Here is an 18,184-nt window from a genome sequence, read left to right on the forward strand (position 1 = left end):
CTTCCTGTGTCTTGACTGGCTGTGGAGGGGTGGGAAGACGTGGACGGTTCTCCAACTAGCATAGACCAAAGAAAGCAAAGGTCATTGTGGCCATGTGGGCTGGGAAGTGCTTGCTGACGCAGCCCGGATGCGGGACTTGTATAGCCCAGGAAGTCTGGCTGTGCCCAGAAAGAGCACTGTGCCCTGAGAACCCTGGCTGTGCCCAGGAAGTCTGGCTGTGCCCAGAAGGACTAGTGGTGTCCTGAGAAACCCTGACTGTGTCCAGAGAGCCTGGCTGTGCCCAGGAGGACTAGTGGTGCCCTGAGAAACCCTGGCTGTGTCCAGGATACTGCATTCACCTCCAGGCTCCTCGCACAGGGCCCCTCGCGGAAGATGCTTGTCGAGATTGTGAGGCGAGACCCTGGAGGTTTGGAATGTGGGGACAGAGCCTGGAGTGCAGTTTCCAGGTTCTCAGCCTCACATGGAAAGGTACTCACTCAGGTAGTAAATGGCCATCAACTGTGATTGGATGGCCATCAGCTGTGGCTAGTTGGCCGTCAGCTGTAACCAGTGAGCCATTGGCCATTAGTATAACTGCTGTGACTACGCTAGCGGCAGTTGGGGGCTAGGAAGAAGATGGTGGCTGGCAAGCACGGATTGCAGTTAATATGGTGGAGTGCAGTTAGCAAGTGGGGTTGGTTGGCAGCGAAGCGGACGGCAGGTTGCGGATAGTGTGGCTCCTGCTTCCTGTGTCTCCAACCCAGCCGCCAGCGAGACTATAGTGATATGACTCCCCTATCTATGGCTGCGTGGGTGTTCCTTTTTGGCCTCACCATGTCCTGTGTTCTTATGTGGGGAGCGGGACCAGAGACCCTGCATGACACCCTGCATGACACATGGCGCAGCGAGCAGGGTACGGTGCCGGCCGAAGCTCTCTGAAGGGCGGTGGAGCAGTTTGTGTGTATGAACACTCAGTCTCAGGAAGACCAGGAGGAGCAGCTGCTGGAGAGCTGGACCCCCGTGGAGGGGTGGGAAGACATGGACGGTTCCCCAACCAGCATAGGCCGGAGAAAGCGAAGGTCGTTGCGGCCCTGTGGGCTGGAAAGTGCTTGCTGAGGCCCTCACCCCCAGGTTGGGGAGGACTTTGTGCCCTCCCCCTGCAGAGAGGGCACGCTTTGTGAGGCTAATGCACAGCCCTGGCGAATGACTATGGACGGTGGGGAATTGCCTTCCATCCCTGATTTGATGGACCACTTGACTGTTTGCTTGGGAACATACCACCATGTAATGGACCCGGTGGATGTTTGCTTCCTGTGTCTTGACTGGCTGTGGAGGGGTGGGAAGACGTGGACGGTTCTCCAACTAGCATAGACCAAAGAAAGCAAAGGTCATTGTGGCCATGTGGGCTGGGAAGTGCTTGCTGACGCAGCCCGGATGCGGGACTTGTATAGCCCAGGAAGTCTGGCTGTGCCCAGAAAGAGCACTGTGCCCTGAGAACCCTGGCTGTGCCCAGGAAGTCTGGCTGTGCCCAGAAGGACTAGTGGTGTCCTGAGAAACCCTGACTGTGTCCAGAGAGCCTGGCTGTGCCCAGGAGGACTAGTGGTGCCCTGAGAAACCCTGGCTGTGTCCAGGATACTGCATTCACCTCCAGGCTCCTCGCACAGGGCCCCTCGCGGAAGATGCTTGTCGCGTAGATTGTGAGGCGAGAGCCTGTATGGGTGGAGTGTGGGGACAGAGCCAGGAGTGCAGTTTCCAGGCTCTTGGCCTCATGTGGAAAGGTGCTCAGTCGGGTAGTAAATGGCCATCAACTGTGATTGGATGGCCATCAGCTGTGGCTAGTTGGCCGTCAGCTGTAAGCAGTGAGCCATTGGACACTAATATAACTCCCATGGCTAAGCTAGCAGTGGATGGTGGCTGGCAAGAAGATGGTGGCTGAGCTAGCAAGCGTGATTGCAGTTAGCAAGTGGGGTTGGTTGGTTGGCAGAGAAGCAGACAGCAGGTTGCAGATCGTGTGGCTCCTGCTTCCTGTGTCTCCAACCCAGCCGCCAGCGAGACTATAGTGGTATGTCTCCCCTAGCTATGGCTCTGTGGGTGTTCCTTTTTGGCCTTACTATGTCCTGTGTTCTTATGTGGGGAGCGGGAGCTGAGACCCCACATGACACCCTGCATGACAGTTTGTGTTACGCTGTTTCCATGCATCCCTGTGCTATGCAAATCTCTGAGTATTGCTGTCTATAGACAAAGGTATACCTGGGTTGGCGTGTGAAATGTGTGTTTGGAGTGGGCCAGGTGTGACTGAGCCCTGATGAAGCAGAGTGGGTGGAGATGGTTGCTGGTTCTTTCAGAGAGAAGGACACATGGTAGCTAGAGGGCTGCCCTCTCCACGGGGATGCATGTGGCCAAGCCAGGCCAAGTGGGAGAAGTGGCAGCTTTGCCCTAGAGGGTTGAAAGAGGCTTCAGGCTGTTCCTAGAAGCCCTGGGGGAGGTGCCTGAAGCCTTTGGCCCCTGTGGCCATTGCACAGTCCACGTGTCCCCTGGCCACTTGCCTATCTGCTTTTCCTACTGCCTCTCCCTGCCCAATCCGCCTGTCTGTAAGTCTGCCCAGCCACCTGCTTTCCTGGTGTGTTGGGGTCTCCGCATATGTGTCACCTGCCTGCCTGGCTCCCATCCCCTGCTGGGTTTCCTGTCTGTAGGCCTGTGACTGACCTGCGCCTGCCCGCTTGCTGATGAGTGGCTGCCTCTCTGCCCTCCTGTCTGCCTGCGAGACAAGATTTGTCACATTGGGGGGCACAGAGAGAATGATCCTAGGTCTTCATGGGAGACCAGGGGGCTGAGAGATCCAGAGCCTCTGGGAGGGGCCTCGCAGGGCTGGCATTTCAGGGCCCAATGCAAAGCCAACTGCTCCCTTTCCCAGGGGCCAGGCTAGGGCTGCCCTCAGCTACTCTGTTCCTGATACTGGGACCTCTCCCCACTGTTGGGGAGGGACAGAGGCTGCTTCGGTCTTGGATGGCGAGAAGGGGACTCACGTAAGGCCCCCTAAGACCTGCCCAGTCCTCTGAATGCCACCCTCCAGCACCCAGGACAGCTGCTGGGAAGAGGACTCAGAGTTTGCAAAATGAATAGCAATGGCTACTGAGTACCCTTCTGGCACCTGGCACGCTGCTAACTGCTGTGCAGCCTCAACCCCTCAAATTTTCCCTGTAACCATGTAGTTTGCAGCATGGCTCCCATTTTACAGAGAAGGAAAGTGAGACTCAGAGAGGTTAAGTAACACCTTTGCAGTCACATTGAAGTAAGTGGTGGGGCCTAGATTTGAACTTCAGAGCCCATGTTCCCAAGCAGTCTTCCAAAGGTCATGGTTCTCTACCCCCTCAGACCTAAAGCTGCCTGTCCATTCTTTGTATTGCTTTTATTCTCCTGAATGAAATTTGTGGCTAATATACCACCTCCACATCTAATTTAAAACACACACATATATACATATATGTTTTATAAAAGATAAAGGGTAATGATGTGTTTGTGATCAATTGCCAGGCAGGTGACAGCTACGCTGCAGACTGACGCTGGGATAGTGTGGTGTCAGTGTCTGAAACAGTGAAGAACAAAACAAAATACAAATGTCCTTCACTTGACACAGTAGTTGCATTCTCCAAAAATGTAGTGGGCATGATGCATACAGTCCTGCGTGTTTATGTAGCAAGTGGAGTTAGATTCTTGGCTCTGGTGATTAGAAAGAAGTTCTTCGCTCGTATGCAGGAGTAGAATCTGCCTTCCTGTGGCGTTGTCTGGAGTCCCTGGCTGCCACCCTGTACATGCCAGCAGCAGCCCGCTAGTCACTGTGATGAGCAGCCCCCAAGGCCCCCTGCATGGACACAGATTCCTGCCCTCACAGAGCTCACCTTCGCGTAGGAGAGACTGATGTGATGAGTAAGCAATCAGGTAATGTTAGGCTGAGAGAAGTACAATGAAGAAAAATAAGGCAGGGCAGCGGGGTAAAGACCAGGTAGACATAGGGAGGGCCTCTCTGAAGAGGTGACATTTTGAGCAGAGAAGTGAGAGAGGAAGTCATGCAAATATGTGGGGGAAGAGGCTTCCAGAAAAGCATAGCCAATGAAAGAGCCTGGAGGTAGAAGCTGTGCTTAGCTTGGTCAGAATCAGCATGGCTGGGACAGCACGTGGGGGTGAGGGGCCGAGAAGTTAGAGAGGAGGTCAGGTTAGAGCCTGGTGTGGTAGCGCTTTATCAGCTACTACATGGGCTGGACGCCATCAGAAGGGTGTAAGGAGGAGAGGGACAGAATCGGACTTCTGAAAGGCTCACTTGTGCTGCTGTGGCAGGGCTGTCGTGGGGGGGAGACGGAGCAGGGAGGCCCGGAAACAAGAGAAGGGGGCTCAGACAGGGTGGTCACAGGGATAGAAGCTGTGTGCGAAGTGGTCAAAAGCATTAGCAGTGGAGTGGACATGGGGTGTGGGACGGAGGAAGACAAGAAATCACAGCCTGAACAACTCAGCCACCAAGAACGACTCCATTTCCTTACGTCCTTTCCCACTTTACGTAGCTTCACACCTTATCTGGCTTCTGTCTGAAACTGCTTCCCTGAGGATACTGGAGATAAAGGTGGTGGCCACAACTGATGGAAACTTCTTAGTTCTTATCTGACAGCTCAGGAGCATAGCAGGCTATTGATCACACCCACCTGTCGGGTACTTTCTCCTTCCTTCACTTCCAAGGTGCACAATAAAAACAGGTAGAGAGCGACCTAAGAAGTTTAGCTCAGTCAACAACAGCTCTGCCCTGCGAGCTGTGTGCCAGCTCTAGGTGCTGAGGATACAAGAGCGAGCACAGCAGAGTCCTTGCTCGCAGGCAGCTTGCTGTCAAGTATTTCTGAATATAAGCCCAACACGTAGAGGTGCCTAGGAGACACCTGTGCACAGAACAGAGGCTAATCAAGTAGGGGGACAGGAGGGAGGTTGAAAAAGGAAATGAGGCCCAGGGGTGGCAGCTGGAGTGTGGCCGTGCTGGGCTGGGAGCGAGGGCCCCCTGTGGTGCTGCCTCCAGGACAGCTCACCAGATCAAGTATGATCCAGATGAAGTGGGCAAACTTCCTATCAACTCGGGAGTGGCCAGGAAGATGGGGTAGGTGTGGGATGTGGGGTGAAGGTAGGGATGAGGGGTCTGGGGCCTGTCCTGAAGTATTTGCAGAGCACCAGGGCCATCTCACAGCTTGGAGCAGGGCCACTCCCTCTGGCTGTGTGGATACTTGCCTGGGAAGGCGCTCCTCCTGCATGGATCTCTGCTCCTTCCGTGACCTGGGCCTGTGTGGGGCTTCCTAAACAGAGGTGGGGCTGCCTGGGCCCTGTGGTGTGCTGGGGGAGGGGCCCACCTAGCTCTAGCTTCATTGCGCGAATGCTCAATCTGCAAAGTCTAAACTTAGGCGAAGGAAGGAAGAAGGAAATAAGAAAGGAAGGAAGCCCCTTGGCTTCCTATGAGGGGAGGGAAGGAGCGGGTGGTTCAGGAAAGGACCTGGCCTGACCCTTGTTACCCCAGCTTCCCTGGATGGGCATGTGGGCACAGGGACCCTCTGTCTAGCTAGGTTCCCCCACCCCAGATGGGGGCTTGGCAGAGAAAGAGAATTCATACTCTGCCTGTAGCAGCTGGTCTGGGAGAATGCTGGGTAGTTCTGGTCCCCTCCTCCATTCGAGATAGTAACGGCAAGCGGCTGGCTGGCTGGCTGCCTGGGGGTGGAGGGGTGGCGGAAGGTGGGGGGGCACCTATACAGTGCACCTGGTGGTAGAGCCAAGAGCTGCAGGAATTCTGTCCTGCCTCCCTGGATGGGAGGGAGACCAGGCTGGTGGCAGAGATGGAGAGGCAGGTGACGGGGGCAAGAACGGCAGACATACAAGCCACAGTGGCTCCAGATCAGGAAGTTTATTGCTGACATGCAGGAAGAGTCCCCATGTAGTACAAAAATATGTCTTTATACAAACTTTTTTGTGATTTTTTGTTTTGTTTCTTTACAATTGGACTTCTCTCAGCGTGTGACACCCAGTGAGGGCAGACCCAACCTCCTCTCATTTCCTTTGCTAGAAATGTAATCAGACACGTGGGTTAACCTTGGAAGGGACCTCTGTCTGACAGGACTCTGCAGACCTGGAGAATATTGCTTTGAAAAGGAGGAGAAAGACCACACATGGCAAGCAGGCCCGGAGGGTCTGGGTAGGCTGCTGGGCAAGGGGCCAGCTGAGCCCCTCACAGGAGGACAGTCACAGGGGCTGGGAGCCCTCAGCTGGACTGTATTTCTACTCCCTTAGGAGACTTCTTTTTGAAATAAATATAGAAAAGAGGGTGTCCCCCGACCCCACAGCACGAGACCCAGCTCTCAGCTGCCATGCACACAGCTGACAGGCAGAGCGTGGTGCTCAGGGGTGTGAAGTGCTGGGCTCAGGCGGGCTCCCTCAGACCCACTGAGGCAGAGGCACGAGGCGCCCAAGTGCTGGGATGAGGGCATGGGGAGGAAGGGGCATTGGGCGGCCCTGCTACTGCTGGCAAGAGGTGGCCCCATTTTTTCCAGATGGGGAAACTGAGGCACAAGGAGGTTTGGGAACTTGCCCAAGTCACTCACAGTGAGTCAGCTTTTGGGGAAAGGGCAGCTCACACTGGGAAACAAGGTCACACAGACTTCGGTCACCTTCCCACTGGGGAGCAAGGACAGGCAGGAACAGCCTGAGGGCCCAGGGCTGCCTGGAGGGAAACACTTGGCCTGGGCCTCTCCGAGGGGGTCTGGTGAGGAGGCCGGGGGAAGGTCTTTGCATGGCACTGGGCAGGGCTAAGTCCAGTAAGGGAGAGTGAGGAGGAGGGCATTCTGGTGAGAACAGCATTTCTGGCAAGACGGGCATCCACTTCAAAATCTCGGCTCAAAAAGGGCAGCAGGGCTGTTCTCAGGCCAGACAGGGCCCCTAGTCTCTACAATTCTCCCCACGAACCCTGCAGCCCCCGGCCGGGCTCTGCTGGGAGAGGCAAGGGCAGGCGGCAAGATGCCCCAACAATTCTCTGAACACAGAGTGGGGTGTGGAGAGCGAGAGGGCATGCAAGCAGGGCCCACCTGTTCATGGCCAGCCCAGGGCACCACTCCCCAGCCCAACCACCAGGCACCCCTTTCACATCTATGTCAGCGTTACCTCAGTACCGCGGTGAGGGATGGAGAAGGAAACCAGGGTTAATGCGAGTGTACAGCACCTCAGAGAAGCTGCTGAGATGGGAGAAAGAACCAAGCTGGGAAAGGCCTCCTATCACCAGAAAAAAGGAGGGACTGGTAGGCTGGAGGGGGAGGGGCCGGCAAGAAGAGGCCTCTGAGCCTGGGGGCGAGGAAGGGGCCCATCTGTGGGCTGTGGACTCCCTGCTGGCCAGCCAGGCTGGGGGCAGGGAGTGGCCACGGGCCGGGCCACCTAGAGATGGGGAGAGAAGTTGGTTTCAGTATAAAAATAAATATATTTGAATTCCGCTTAAGATGAGGTGAAGGTTTTCCAAAGCTCGGACTGAGGGGCCTGGGGTCAGAAAGGAGGAAGGCAAACTGACTGTGGGGTGGGCATTCATTTTGGGAGCCAGCAGCGAGCTGCACTTTCAGCTTATTTGGACTGTGGGGAGCAGCTGCCCGGGGCAGGGTGGCTGGGTGGGCTCCCTTCTCCTCCCTCTCACTCAGTCCAGAGACAGCATGGTGAAGAGACAGAGGTAGATTAAAACGTCATGATTAAAAGCAGATTAGTATCTAGGCTTCTCCGATTAAAAAACCAAACGATCAAGCAATCATTCCAAAAGGTAGCTTCGTGGTACCTCTGCTGACCCCATGTGTGACCTGGGCTGTCCCTGCCGGTCCCTGTGGCCGCCTGGGAGAGAGTTCAGCACTCCAGGGCCTGGCCCCACAGCCCCGTGTTGGCTGGGAGCCAGGAAGAGGTGGCGGGTGGTGCTGGTGGCCCGGCCTCAGGCTGCTATTTCCGCAGGCAGCGCTGTGCCAGGATGGCTGCGTCCAAGGGGTTCATGGGCTGTGCGTCGTGGCCCAGCCGGCGCACCAGTGGGGCACCGCCCAGCTGCCGCTTGGGCACCCAGCTCCGCGCCTCGTGGATGGAGCTCTTCTCCTCAGCCAGCAGCAGCTGCTGCCGCATGTAGTTCTCAAACTCATACTGGGAGCACTCTTCTGTCACCTTGGCCTGGGAGGCCAGAGGGAGAGGGACAGAGACAGAGAGAGAGGGGCCGAGATGGAGAGAGAAGAGCAGGGCAGTGAGTGTCAGATGGCCTGGCTTGACAGCACCCCCTCCCCAGGCACCACACCCTTGGGCCCGACCTAGCTGGGTGGTCCAGATCGGGGGTCCCTGAAGCCCTCCAACCAACCTGGACGGCACCCTGCTGGCTGCCTTGGGTGTCTCTCCAGCGGAAGCACAGACCTATTAGCTGAGCCCGATCCCTCCTTCCTAACTCACTGACTCTGGAAGAGGTTACACTACCTCAGAAGCCTGCTTCCTTGCCCATGAAGTGGGGCAGTAATCTCCCCTGGCAGAGGTTCTCGAGACCCCTAGGGGGTGCAGTGCAGGTCAAGTATGAAAAGAAAAGAGAGGCCCGGGGCAGGATGCTCAGCACTGGGCAACCCTGTGTCTGCTCCATGCTGAGCCCCCTTGAGCGGCCCAGGCAGACAGTAACAAACTGAAGTGTAGGTCCTTGGGCTAATCAGCAGAAGTTTGAGAAAGCAGGGCTGTGAAATCAGACTTGGGTTCAAGGCTCAGCTCCAATACTTGCAAGCTGTGTGACTCTGAGGAAACTATTTGACCTCTCTGAACCTGTTTCCTCTTGTGAAATGAGAATAAGCACACAGGCCCCAAGGATTGAATGAGATGTTCTGGGGTGAGCATTCCTTGCGAGCTTGTGATCACTTTTAGCTGCTGAACAGTCCTGGGAGGGGTGGGAGCTGGGGGGTAGGGCCTGGAACTCTCTCAAGGGCCAGAAGACTCTGCTGTGGTCCCAGGCTGGTGCCTCCTGGTCCTACCTGCCTAGCGCTTGCTGTGCAACTCCAGGGTGGGCCAGAGAGGGAAGGTCCTTACAACAACCCTCCCAAGGGCTTGGCCAACCTGCGCCCTCCAGGGGGCACCCTAAGATCACCCACTAGCTGCTGCCTAGAGCCCAGGTCTCTGGCCCCACCCTGGGCCCAGCACTTTCTCCAGTGCAGAGAACAGGGGAAGAGAGAAAACTGGGAGAAAATGAATCATCTGAAACATGAAAAGCAGGAAGGCTGAGAGAGAAACCTGTGAGTCAGCGGGGCAGAGAAAAGTGACTGTTTAAAGGGCCAACACATGGCAGAGTGTTGGGTAGGAAGAGGAAGCTGAGAGAGGGCCAGGAGGGGCCACCGTGAGGCCTCGCTGCTATGGGGCCTCCCCCTCAGCTGCCCCACGGCCCTCTGCCTCTCAGGCCATAGAACCGCCGACTGAGCCAGACACGAGGCAGGCCCCATGCAGCCCTGGGGAGGACTTAGGTCTCCTTTACCCACTTCAAGAGCTGGGGACAAAGCCGAGAAGGCCCTGCCGCCTGCCCTGAGCTGCCACCTTTGCCCCTGCCCCACCTGCCCTCCCTGAAGGCTGGTCCCTCAGGACTTGGGTAATGGCCTGTCTGCCCTTCCCAACTCACCTCCTGGGAGCTGTCTGCATTGCTCATTTGGTCATCGATGTCAGGGACCACTTGCAAAGGCCCGCTCAGAGATGACAGGGACTGCCTGCGGGGGGGGGGGGGGTAGACACATCAGGCTGGCTGCAGGCAGCCCCCAGCCCCTGCTCCCCAGAAAGGCCGCCCCCACTGCTTGAAGACTTGGCTGGAGTCAACAGACCTGGGCTTGGTCCCAGCTCCACCCTTTCCTGACATGATCAACTCTGCTTCTCCGAGCCTCAGTTTTCTCATCCAATAATGGGGGACAATTTCTACCTTACTGGCTGTGGTAAGCACTCAGTGAGATCATGCCTATCCATCGTTGGCATTGGCTGAGAAGTAGGAGGTGCTTGACCCTGCATGCTACGGGCACCCTCCCAATCTTTCCCGTGGGGAAACCTGGACGTCTCGGAGAAAAGGCCCAAGCTCAGGCTGCTTTTCCGGGTAGGATGGGCAGTGCCTACGGGCAGGCAGAACCCAGCCCTGTGCCTGCCCACTTACCATGACGCAATGATGGCACTGAGGGCCTCCAGGACGTCGGCAGCAGCCAGGCGCTGCTGGGGGTCGAGGACCAACAGTTTCCGGATGAGACACACGGTGTTCTCAGAAACACGTCCATCCCTGATGGGAGAGGGAGGGGGTGAGAGCAAGCCTTCAGGCGGGCGGGCTGGTGCTGGGTCTCAGACCCAGGACTCTGGGCATCCCTCCCCTCCCCAGGGAGGCAGGACTCACTCAGGGATGGTGTATTCAGCAGCCTTGATCTTCCGGAAGAGCTCCTGTGGGATGCTGTCATAGAAGGGGAACTGGCCGTACAGCATGGTGAACAGCACCACACCCAGAGCCCACATGTCGCTCGGCTTGCCCCGGTACGGCCGGCCTGTGGGCACACAGATCCATGCACACTCAGCACAGGGCCAGGAGAGACCATGGCCTGGGACACCCGCAGCTCACTGCTACCTGCATGAAATCCTCCCCTGGGGCCCCCTCCACCTTGCCACCCTCACTTCCGGTCACCCCGATCCCCTTCCTCCCAGAGCGAGCCACACCGGCTCATCCCTCCCCTTTTCCTCAGGCTGAGACCCAACTCCACAGGACGAAGCCCCACCTCGGCGGGACCCCCGAGGAGAGAAAGGATCACACAGGCCCACCTGTGGTGTATCTCCTCCTCAAAGAACCAGCTCTGTTCTGCCAGACTGCGAGCTCCTGGGTGCTGCGCCTGCTCTGACAGCCCCAGCACGCAGCAGAGAGGCTCACAGAGTAGGTGGGCAACGTGAGTGTAGGACAAAGAGCTAACCCGCTCTGGCCACGTCAGCCCCCACCCCCACACTATTCCCTCGTAGCACAGGCTGTAAATATCCCCTCTGTCTGTTTAGTCTCCATCTCCCCCACTGGCAGGTAAGTTCTCAGATGCAGGAGCCTGTCTGCTTTGCTCACTGCTGAGCCCGGTGCCGCGCATGGACCCTCATATTTGCTAAATGAATGACTATCCAGTTTAGTAATGTCTCTGTGGTATTTCCCATATCTTTCAAACAGAAGGGAGAGGACATTTAACCAAATACCCACTTTGTGACAGCACTGGAAGAAACACTTTTATCTCATTAACTCTCCACTGCAGCTCTATGAATTAGGTATTTTCTCTTTTCCCAAAGAGTAAAATGAGGCCCGAGATATAACTTGTCCAGGGTCACAGAGCTGACTGCAAGAGCCCTGCTCTTCTCATTTTCACGGTAACCCGTCCATTCACCCCTCAGCAGCAGAGCTCCTCCCCCGTGCCAGCTGCTGCCTGGCCTGCTCCCCACATAGAATATGAGAACACACCAGGCTTCGAAAGGCCCTGCCTGCCCAGTCTCCGGGTTAGTATCCTGGCTGGCTCTCCATGTGGAAGAGACGCTGCTGCACTGGGTAGCTCCTGGACAACTACGATCCCTCCTCTGGTCCCAAAGCTTCCTGGGTGGGGACACTGGTTCTGACGGGTTCACCAGACCCACCGCAGGTCAAGCAGCTTTCGGGGTTGGAGTGTTGGCCTGCACCTTCAGAAGGGACCACGGACCTCCCTCACCGAGCCTATCACTTCATCTCTAAAATGGGATGAGATGCTAAGCTCACAGGGCTGCTGTGGGGAGTGAGCTTTGGCTCAGCTTCCCCGAGGCTGCATGGCCTTTGCCCTTTCCAACCCCCAATGCCAAAAAGCAGCTTGGGGGACCCTGTGTAGTTGACCTTTTCTCCCAGATACTGCTCCACCAAGTGGGGTAACCAACACAGAGTCCAAAGGGCCATTGCTCTCAGCTCTGTACGGCTCCTGTACCATCTGGAAAGTGGTCCCCCCAAGATGTCCGAGATGGCACCTCAGGGCCAAGCAGGGAGGGGCCACTGCCAGCCTCAGCCAGCCTCCACGGAAGGACCAGAACCTGTGCTCTGACGTGGAGGGGGATGAATGGCTCCCTCCAGCAGACAAGCTCTCAGAGGAGCTCTAAACGTTTCCCTGAGCTGTGGCTTCTGAGGGAACACTGAACTTCAAGTTTTCCTTTTTGTAATGATAACGCCAGCTAATGTTTACTGAGCCAGACACTAGGTTAAGGCCTTACTTAATCCCACAGGGACCTAATGAAGTGGGGGCCATTATTATGCCAGCTTTATAGATGAGAAAATTGAGGCTCTGAGAGGTCAGTAACTTTTCCAAGGTCACAGTTATTAACCAGACTATTAAGAAAAAGGCCGCGACTGCCTTTTCACAGCTGCACACCCGAGGCCCACGGTTGTGCACACAGAAGAAATGAAGCAGCAGACGTGGGATCAGAACCCACATGCAGGACCTGTACTTAAACATTTCACTTCATCCTCCTACCAATGTGGGGAGGCAGGGCTGCTTCCATGAGGCTGAGGCTCAGAGAATGGGGTTGAAGGTCAAGTCACATAGCTGGTTAATTAACAAGGCCAGAATGAGAGCCTGGGGGTCTGGTCTCCCAGTCTAGGTCTCTTTCTGGTGCAGTGGGTTCCTTTGTTTCATCCTGCAAGACTGCATGAGTCTGGAAGAATCAGAGAGGGGGCCCTGGGCAGAGCAGGCAGTGACTGCACATGGAGGCCGCCTTCGCCCGTGTTGCTAAGGACGAGTCCTGACCAGAGCCAGCCCGCCCACCCCCAGGCCTGCATTCCTCAGACCTGGGCTGAGGGAGACCTGGTTCATCCTCCTGACTTCTGTCACCTGCAGGGATGCTTTGGGGACTCTCATGGAGGGTGTCCAGGTTGGGCTGGGAGGGGTGCTCAGAGAGTTGGGGTGCAGCCCTGGTACCCAGATCCCTCCAGTAGAGGTTGCGGTGACTCCAACCCAAACCTCCAGGCCTGGAGAGTGGCACCACTACCCTCTGCACAGGGGTCGCCCTGGGAGAAGCCTGGCATTTCAGCAGAAGCCTCAGCTGGGGGAGGTCTCCAAGGGCACCACAAATGCTGGTGGCAAGTTATAGTCGTCTGCTCCCCTGGGAAGGGGCTGGTTCTGCTACTGCAAGGAGGGGACCATCTGTGTGTGCTGGTGATAACACACCCTGGAGACCACCCTGAGAGCTCCGCGTTGGAGGGATGGCAGCCGATATAAGTCCTTGGTCCCCGAAGGGATCAGGACGGAGGGACCCCAACTTGGTAAAGGATAAGCAGGAAAAGAAAGAAAACTTATGTTGAAACAAGAATCTGGGCTTGGGCAGGAGGCAGCCCTGGGTTTACTATTAGCTATGACTTTGGACAAGAGATTTGATCTCTCCGAGCCTCGGTCTTCTAATCTGTAAAAGAGGAACTTCTAGTATTTACCTCAGAGGGCAGTTATGTGATTTTAAACAGACAATGCATGTTATGTGCTTGGCATAGTGCCTGGTACTTAGAAATATGATCGGTAGTTAATAACTACATAATTGACTTCTTTATTTTGTGTGTTACCTGTGTCAGCTTACGATCCACAGAGACAGGGATGGTTGTCTGCCTGTTACTGCTGGATCCAAAGTGTCTAGAACAGAGCCTAGTACCTGGTAGGCTCTCAGTAGGTAAATACCAGTGGAACGAATGAACATACAAAGGAAGTGATGTCTTCAAAATGTAAATCTCATCATGGCACACTCAGTGAAGACCTGTTTGTTCAATGGCTTCCTTTTGCACTTGAAATAAAGGACGACATTTCCCAGTGAGGCCTCAGTCAGGCCTTGTGTGTTCTGGCCGCTGCCCAACCCTCTGGCCATGAACCAGGCTCACTTTCTGAGCAGCAGCCACATGGCCTTTGGCTGGGTCCTTAAATGTGCTATGCACCCTCTGCCTGATCACCCCCCCAGTGTAGTCCTGCTTGTCCTTATGAGCTCAGCTCAAATGTCACTTCCTTGGGGAAGTTCTGCAAGTGCCCCATAGTCACACTCACAGAAATCTTTCCTCCCAAGCACTAATCTCAGAGAGTAATTAAATATGCACTGGTGTGTCAAGTATGGTCTTTATCCTCCGTAAGACCTGTTTTGTACCTGAGGGGACAGTACTGGCTTGCGCCACCCCTGAAGCCCACAGATAGAGTTTGCTGAATGAACGAACGGCCGCAGCGTCTGGCTATGGGATGGCTCAGACCCGCTGCCTGGCACACCGCACGTACCGCTGAGCACGTCTGGACTGATGTAGGCGGGACTCCCTCTCTGGTCCTTCAGCAGGTCCCCCTCGCTCACAAGATGCTTCCCGAGGCAGAAGTTGGTGATGGTTATCCGATGCGTCCTGGGAGGGGGAGGCACAGAGTGAACACCTTGGTGTCTGTCCCGACGGACCCCTGCTGCCCTCACCTCTTGTCCAGGGAGCAGAGGAATCATGCACCCATCCTTTCTGCTCCTCTGGCCCTCACCGCCTTCCTTCCCCACGGCTGTGTGGGGTGTGCTGGGTGCCGACACTCGCCAGTCACCCCTGGTTGCCACCTGCTGAGCTGTCTGGACAGGGACCTGAGTCATGCTGACCAGGTGAGGGTTTCAGACGAGCTCCCCTGAACCTGCCACCCCGGCTGAGCTCAAGTCCCTCGTTTACACATGAGGAAAAGGAGGGCCGGCAGAGCTCTGGAGCCCACCGTTGGGTGGCACTTTTGTCCCCTTTTGCCGATCCCTCTCGTCATCGCCCTCATCACTACCAATGCGTATCACTGACGGTACTGAAAGCTGATGTGTGCAGAGCACTTAGTAAGTGCAGGCCATGGCTTCAGTGCCTCATGTGACTGTCTTCCTTCACCCCTCACAACAGCCTAGGAGGGAGACTCTCATTGCCCCATTTCACAGATGATACAACAAAGGTATAGAGGAACGTCGGGACTTATTCAGGGTCACGCAGCTGGTGAGCAGTGGAGTAGGATTCAAAGCTGGGTCTGACCCCAGAGCTGCCCTCTGGACTGACAGTGGTTGGGCGCCCACTGGGTCCCTGGATAGTGCCCAGCCCCTAACTTTCCCTTCCTTTCCAGCAAAGCTGACTCTTCAGACTCTGCCCTGACCAAGAAAACCACAGATTGCCCCATGTGAGAGTCATGGCCGAGAGCAGCTTTGCGCTCTGATCCTGTTTAGGAGGCTCAATGTGAGCAAAAGGAAGTGGCCCCGAGAGGATGCCTCACATAACACCTCTGTATGTGTGGTGGGGGGGGGCGGGCCCCCTCCAAGAGGCCCAGGAAAGTCAGTGAGGAAGGGTACCTTTCTACTCACAGATGAGCAGGGGCCATTGCCCGGCTCCCGTGTCAGCCGGCTGGCAGAGAAGCCAGGGAGGATGGCAGGAAAGGAAGTCACACAAGGGACTTCAGGTCACCTCTCAAGGGTGGAGAGGAGGGTTAGCTCAGAAGTCTGGAGTATGTGAGGCTGAGGGTGGAATTCCCCAGAAGCTGCATCCAAGAGGCTCCCAGAGCCCTTCAGCTATCTCGGGGAATTCTGCTGGCATAGGGCTTGGTGCAAAACAAAGGCCAGTCTGTCCTCTGCATTCCAAATGGAAATGTTGACTCGCCTCTCCATACAGGCCTGCCCTGTTGGATGCCACAGAAATCTGACTGGTGGCCCCTAGGGCAGCTGGAGCCCCAGAGTGCAGGCCAAGGGTCTCAGCCAAGGGTCTGGGCGCATCAAGAAGTGGACTATTCCAGCTCCGAGCTGCGCGTGTCACTGTCCTGAACGCGGGCTGCTCAGGCTTCTCATGCGCAAGGTCCCCACAGAGCAGAAGCACTGCATTCCCTCCGTCTGCTCAGAGATGGCCATTTCAGCTGGCAGTGCGTCTTGCAGGGGTTCTCTGAGGCTCGAGACACTGGGGGAGGACCACTCAGGAGAGTCTGGTGGACTTGGGAGTCACATTCCCAGGTTCCAATCCTGGCTTTGCCACTTCCTGGCTGTGTGATCTTGGGCATGTTATTTAACCTCTTGTTAAACCTTAATTTCCTTATCTGTAAAACGGGAAATATTAGTACCTAACTCCCAGGACTGTGTTAGGATTTAACAAGGTAAGAGCTTAGTCCCAGGGCCTAGTCACTGATTACTAGCTGCTAGCTCAGATTAGCGTGTCATCCTCAGGTGGTGGGCAGAGGCTACGAACAGGAGAGCCTGGGAAAGACACCATCTTTGAGGCAGCCGGAGAGAAGTGCTACATGGTGACCACAGGCCATGGAGCGCATGTGCCAGTGTGGCTAACCTTTCCACTCAACTCTGTGGCAGGACCTGCCAAACCTCTGTGTGTGGGGCAGGGCAGGGGGATGGGGTGGGCGGAGGAAAATGGGCTGAGACTCTGCAGGGCTGGGCAGCAGGGCCCACTTGGCCTGCCCTGCCCTGCCCTCCAAGGACCCTGGAGTCTCTCCCACAGGAAACCACACAGTCAGCTCCAAGACCTCCTGAAGCTTGGCGACGTTCCCCTGCCCGGCCACCACCGCCCAAGTCGGCCGGGTGGCGCACAGATCCCTGGGAGTCCAGACCCCCCAGGCTCGTCCTGCTAGGAGGGGGTGAGGGCAGCGAGGGATGAAGGGAGGGAGCTCTGTGTCAGCAGGATCCGCTCTGAGTGAGTCACTCTTTAGCTATGGCCCTTTGGGCTACCACAGTGTTTTTCTCCTTTTCTAGGAACTTGGTGTGCAACTTGCCTACCCAAAAAGAAAGGAGGAAGAAGAACCCAAAGCAAACCTCACATAACCCCAAAAGGGGATTTCAGATTTCAACCCTAGCCTTTTATCCAAAGCAGGGTGAACTTGTCACTGCAGCTGCCTTGCAAAACCTTCTCCTTGTTTCCTTCCCTGGGAGCACTCTGTTCTGCTCTGAGGACTAGTGAAGGCCGCCAGCTAGGCTGCCTGCCTCTCCAGCTGGAGTGAGGGCCTGGTCTGACGGGCAGGAAGGAGCTGGCGCTCGTCCAGGCCGACCCTCAACTCTGAGGCCCGAGGCAAGAGGGGTGCGCCCGCAGATACACGAAGAGCGGGCCCTGGCGCTCAGGGTGGGTGTCTCTGTACCACGGCATCCTGCCCGCTTCCAGAACATCCATGACTCAAGTGAGAGGTGGCCAGAACCTCTGTCTGCTCCAACACAAAAGGGGATTATCCGATGAAAGGAGTGCAGCCCAGACGCAGGGTCTGAATGAGGGACTGGTGCTCTGCAACCCGAGGAAAACACACACATGTACATATGCACGCATACGCATGTACAGACACACACACGAGCCGCTGCAGCTACACGGAGTTACTGTAGAGAGGTGTGACCTCGACTACCTTCCCAGAAGCTCGGGGGCCTGGAGAAGTGAGAGGCGGAAGCAAACCCACCACGGTGACAGAGGCCTGGAGCGCTGGGGTGGCCACAGTGCAGGAGCCCTGAAGGCACATTCTCGGATCAGCCCTCGGGATGCTTATCCAAGCCAATGAAAAGCTCTGCGGAAGATTGCAGAGGACATGCGCTCTGCAGCCACATGGACTTCTGTGCTCAAAAAATGCGCGCCCTCTCGTTGTGAACAGTGAGCATGAAGTCCAGAGTGGGATGGTGACTGACCCAACATGCCAGAGGGCCAGCGCTGCGTCTCCGACTCGGACAACCTGCCGTCAGGGTGGGGATGGTCGGTGTTCTGTGACACCTGCCCTCCTTGTGAAACGCAGAGCTGGGGCTGGAGCACTGCTGGGCCCCACCGTGGAGTCCTCATCAGTCACTCAGCACACAGCGGGCCTCATCTCCAGAGGGAAGCGAGTGTACGAGCCTTGGCTGGTCTAGCAAGGGGGTGGGTGCGCGGACGTGGGGCCAAAACCTGTGAGGCATGAAGGTATAATCACCTCCACTCTGACAGGTAAGGAAACGCAAGCTCAGAGAAGTGCTGGGTACCATAGCAGCTTCTCAGTACATGAATGAATTGGTCAATGAATAAAAAATCCAACAAACTCTCAGGTCTCAAGGGTAATTAAGAGGCAGTGCTGGGCTGTGAGCCGCATCTGACCCCCAAGTCCTGCTCTTTCCGGCTTCCCTAACTCTCTTACTCAAGGGTTCAAGGGTTTAAGTATTTCCGTTTTCTTCCCTCTTTCTGTGGAGCACAAAAGGGTCA

At 56.2% G+C, this 18,184-nt stretch overlaps 1 protein-coding gene across 2 annotated transcripts in view; it reads right to left on the reverse strand.

The window, feature by feature from the left end:
* Positions 1-5,885: 5,885 nt before the first annotated feature.
* Positions 5,886-18,184, reverse strand: part of STK40 (serine/threonine kinase 40) — a 38,632-nt gene continuing 26,333 nt past the window's right edge. For both annotated transcript variants that reach the window (XM_074334403.1, XM_074334405.1), the window contains 5 exons: positions 14,277-14,392; positions 10,394-10,538; positions 10,163-10,282; positions 9,647-9,731; positions 5,886-8,181 (listed from right to left, as the gene is read on the reverse strand). In XM_074334403.1, coding sequence (XP_074190504.1) covers positions 7,963-8,181; positions 9,647-9,731; positions 10,163-10,282; positions 10,394-10,538; positions 14,277-14,392 — 685 coding nt within the window. In that variant the 3' untranslated portion in view covers positions 5,886-7,962. The remainder of the gene's footprint in view (positions 8,182-9,646; positions 9,732-10,162; positions 10,283-10,393; positions 10,539-14,276; positions 14,393-18,184) is intronic.

Source organism: Rhinolophus sinicus, linkage group LG06 (genome assembly GCF_036562045.2).
Source record: "Rhinolophus sinicus isolate RSC01 linkage group LG06, ASM3656204v1, whole genome shotgun sequence".
Classification (NCBI taxonomy): Eukaryota; Metazoa; Chordata; class Mammalia; order Chiroptera; family Rhinolophidae; genus Rhinolophus; species Rhinolophus sinicus.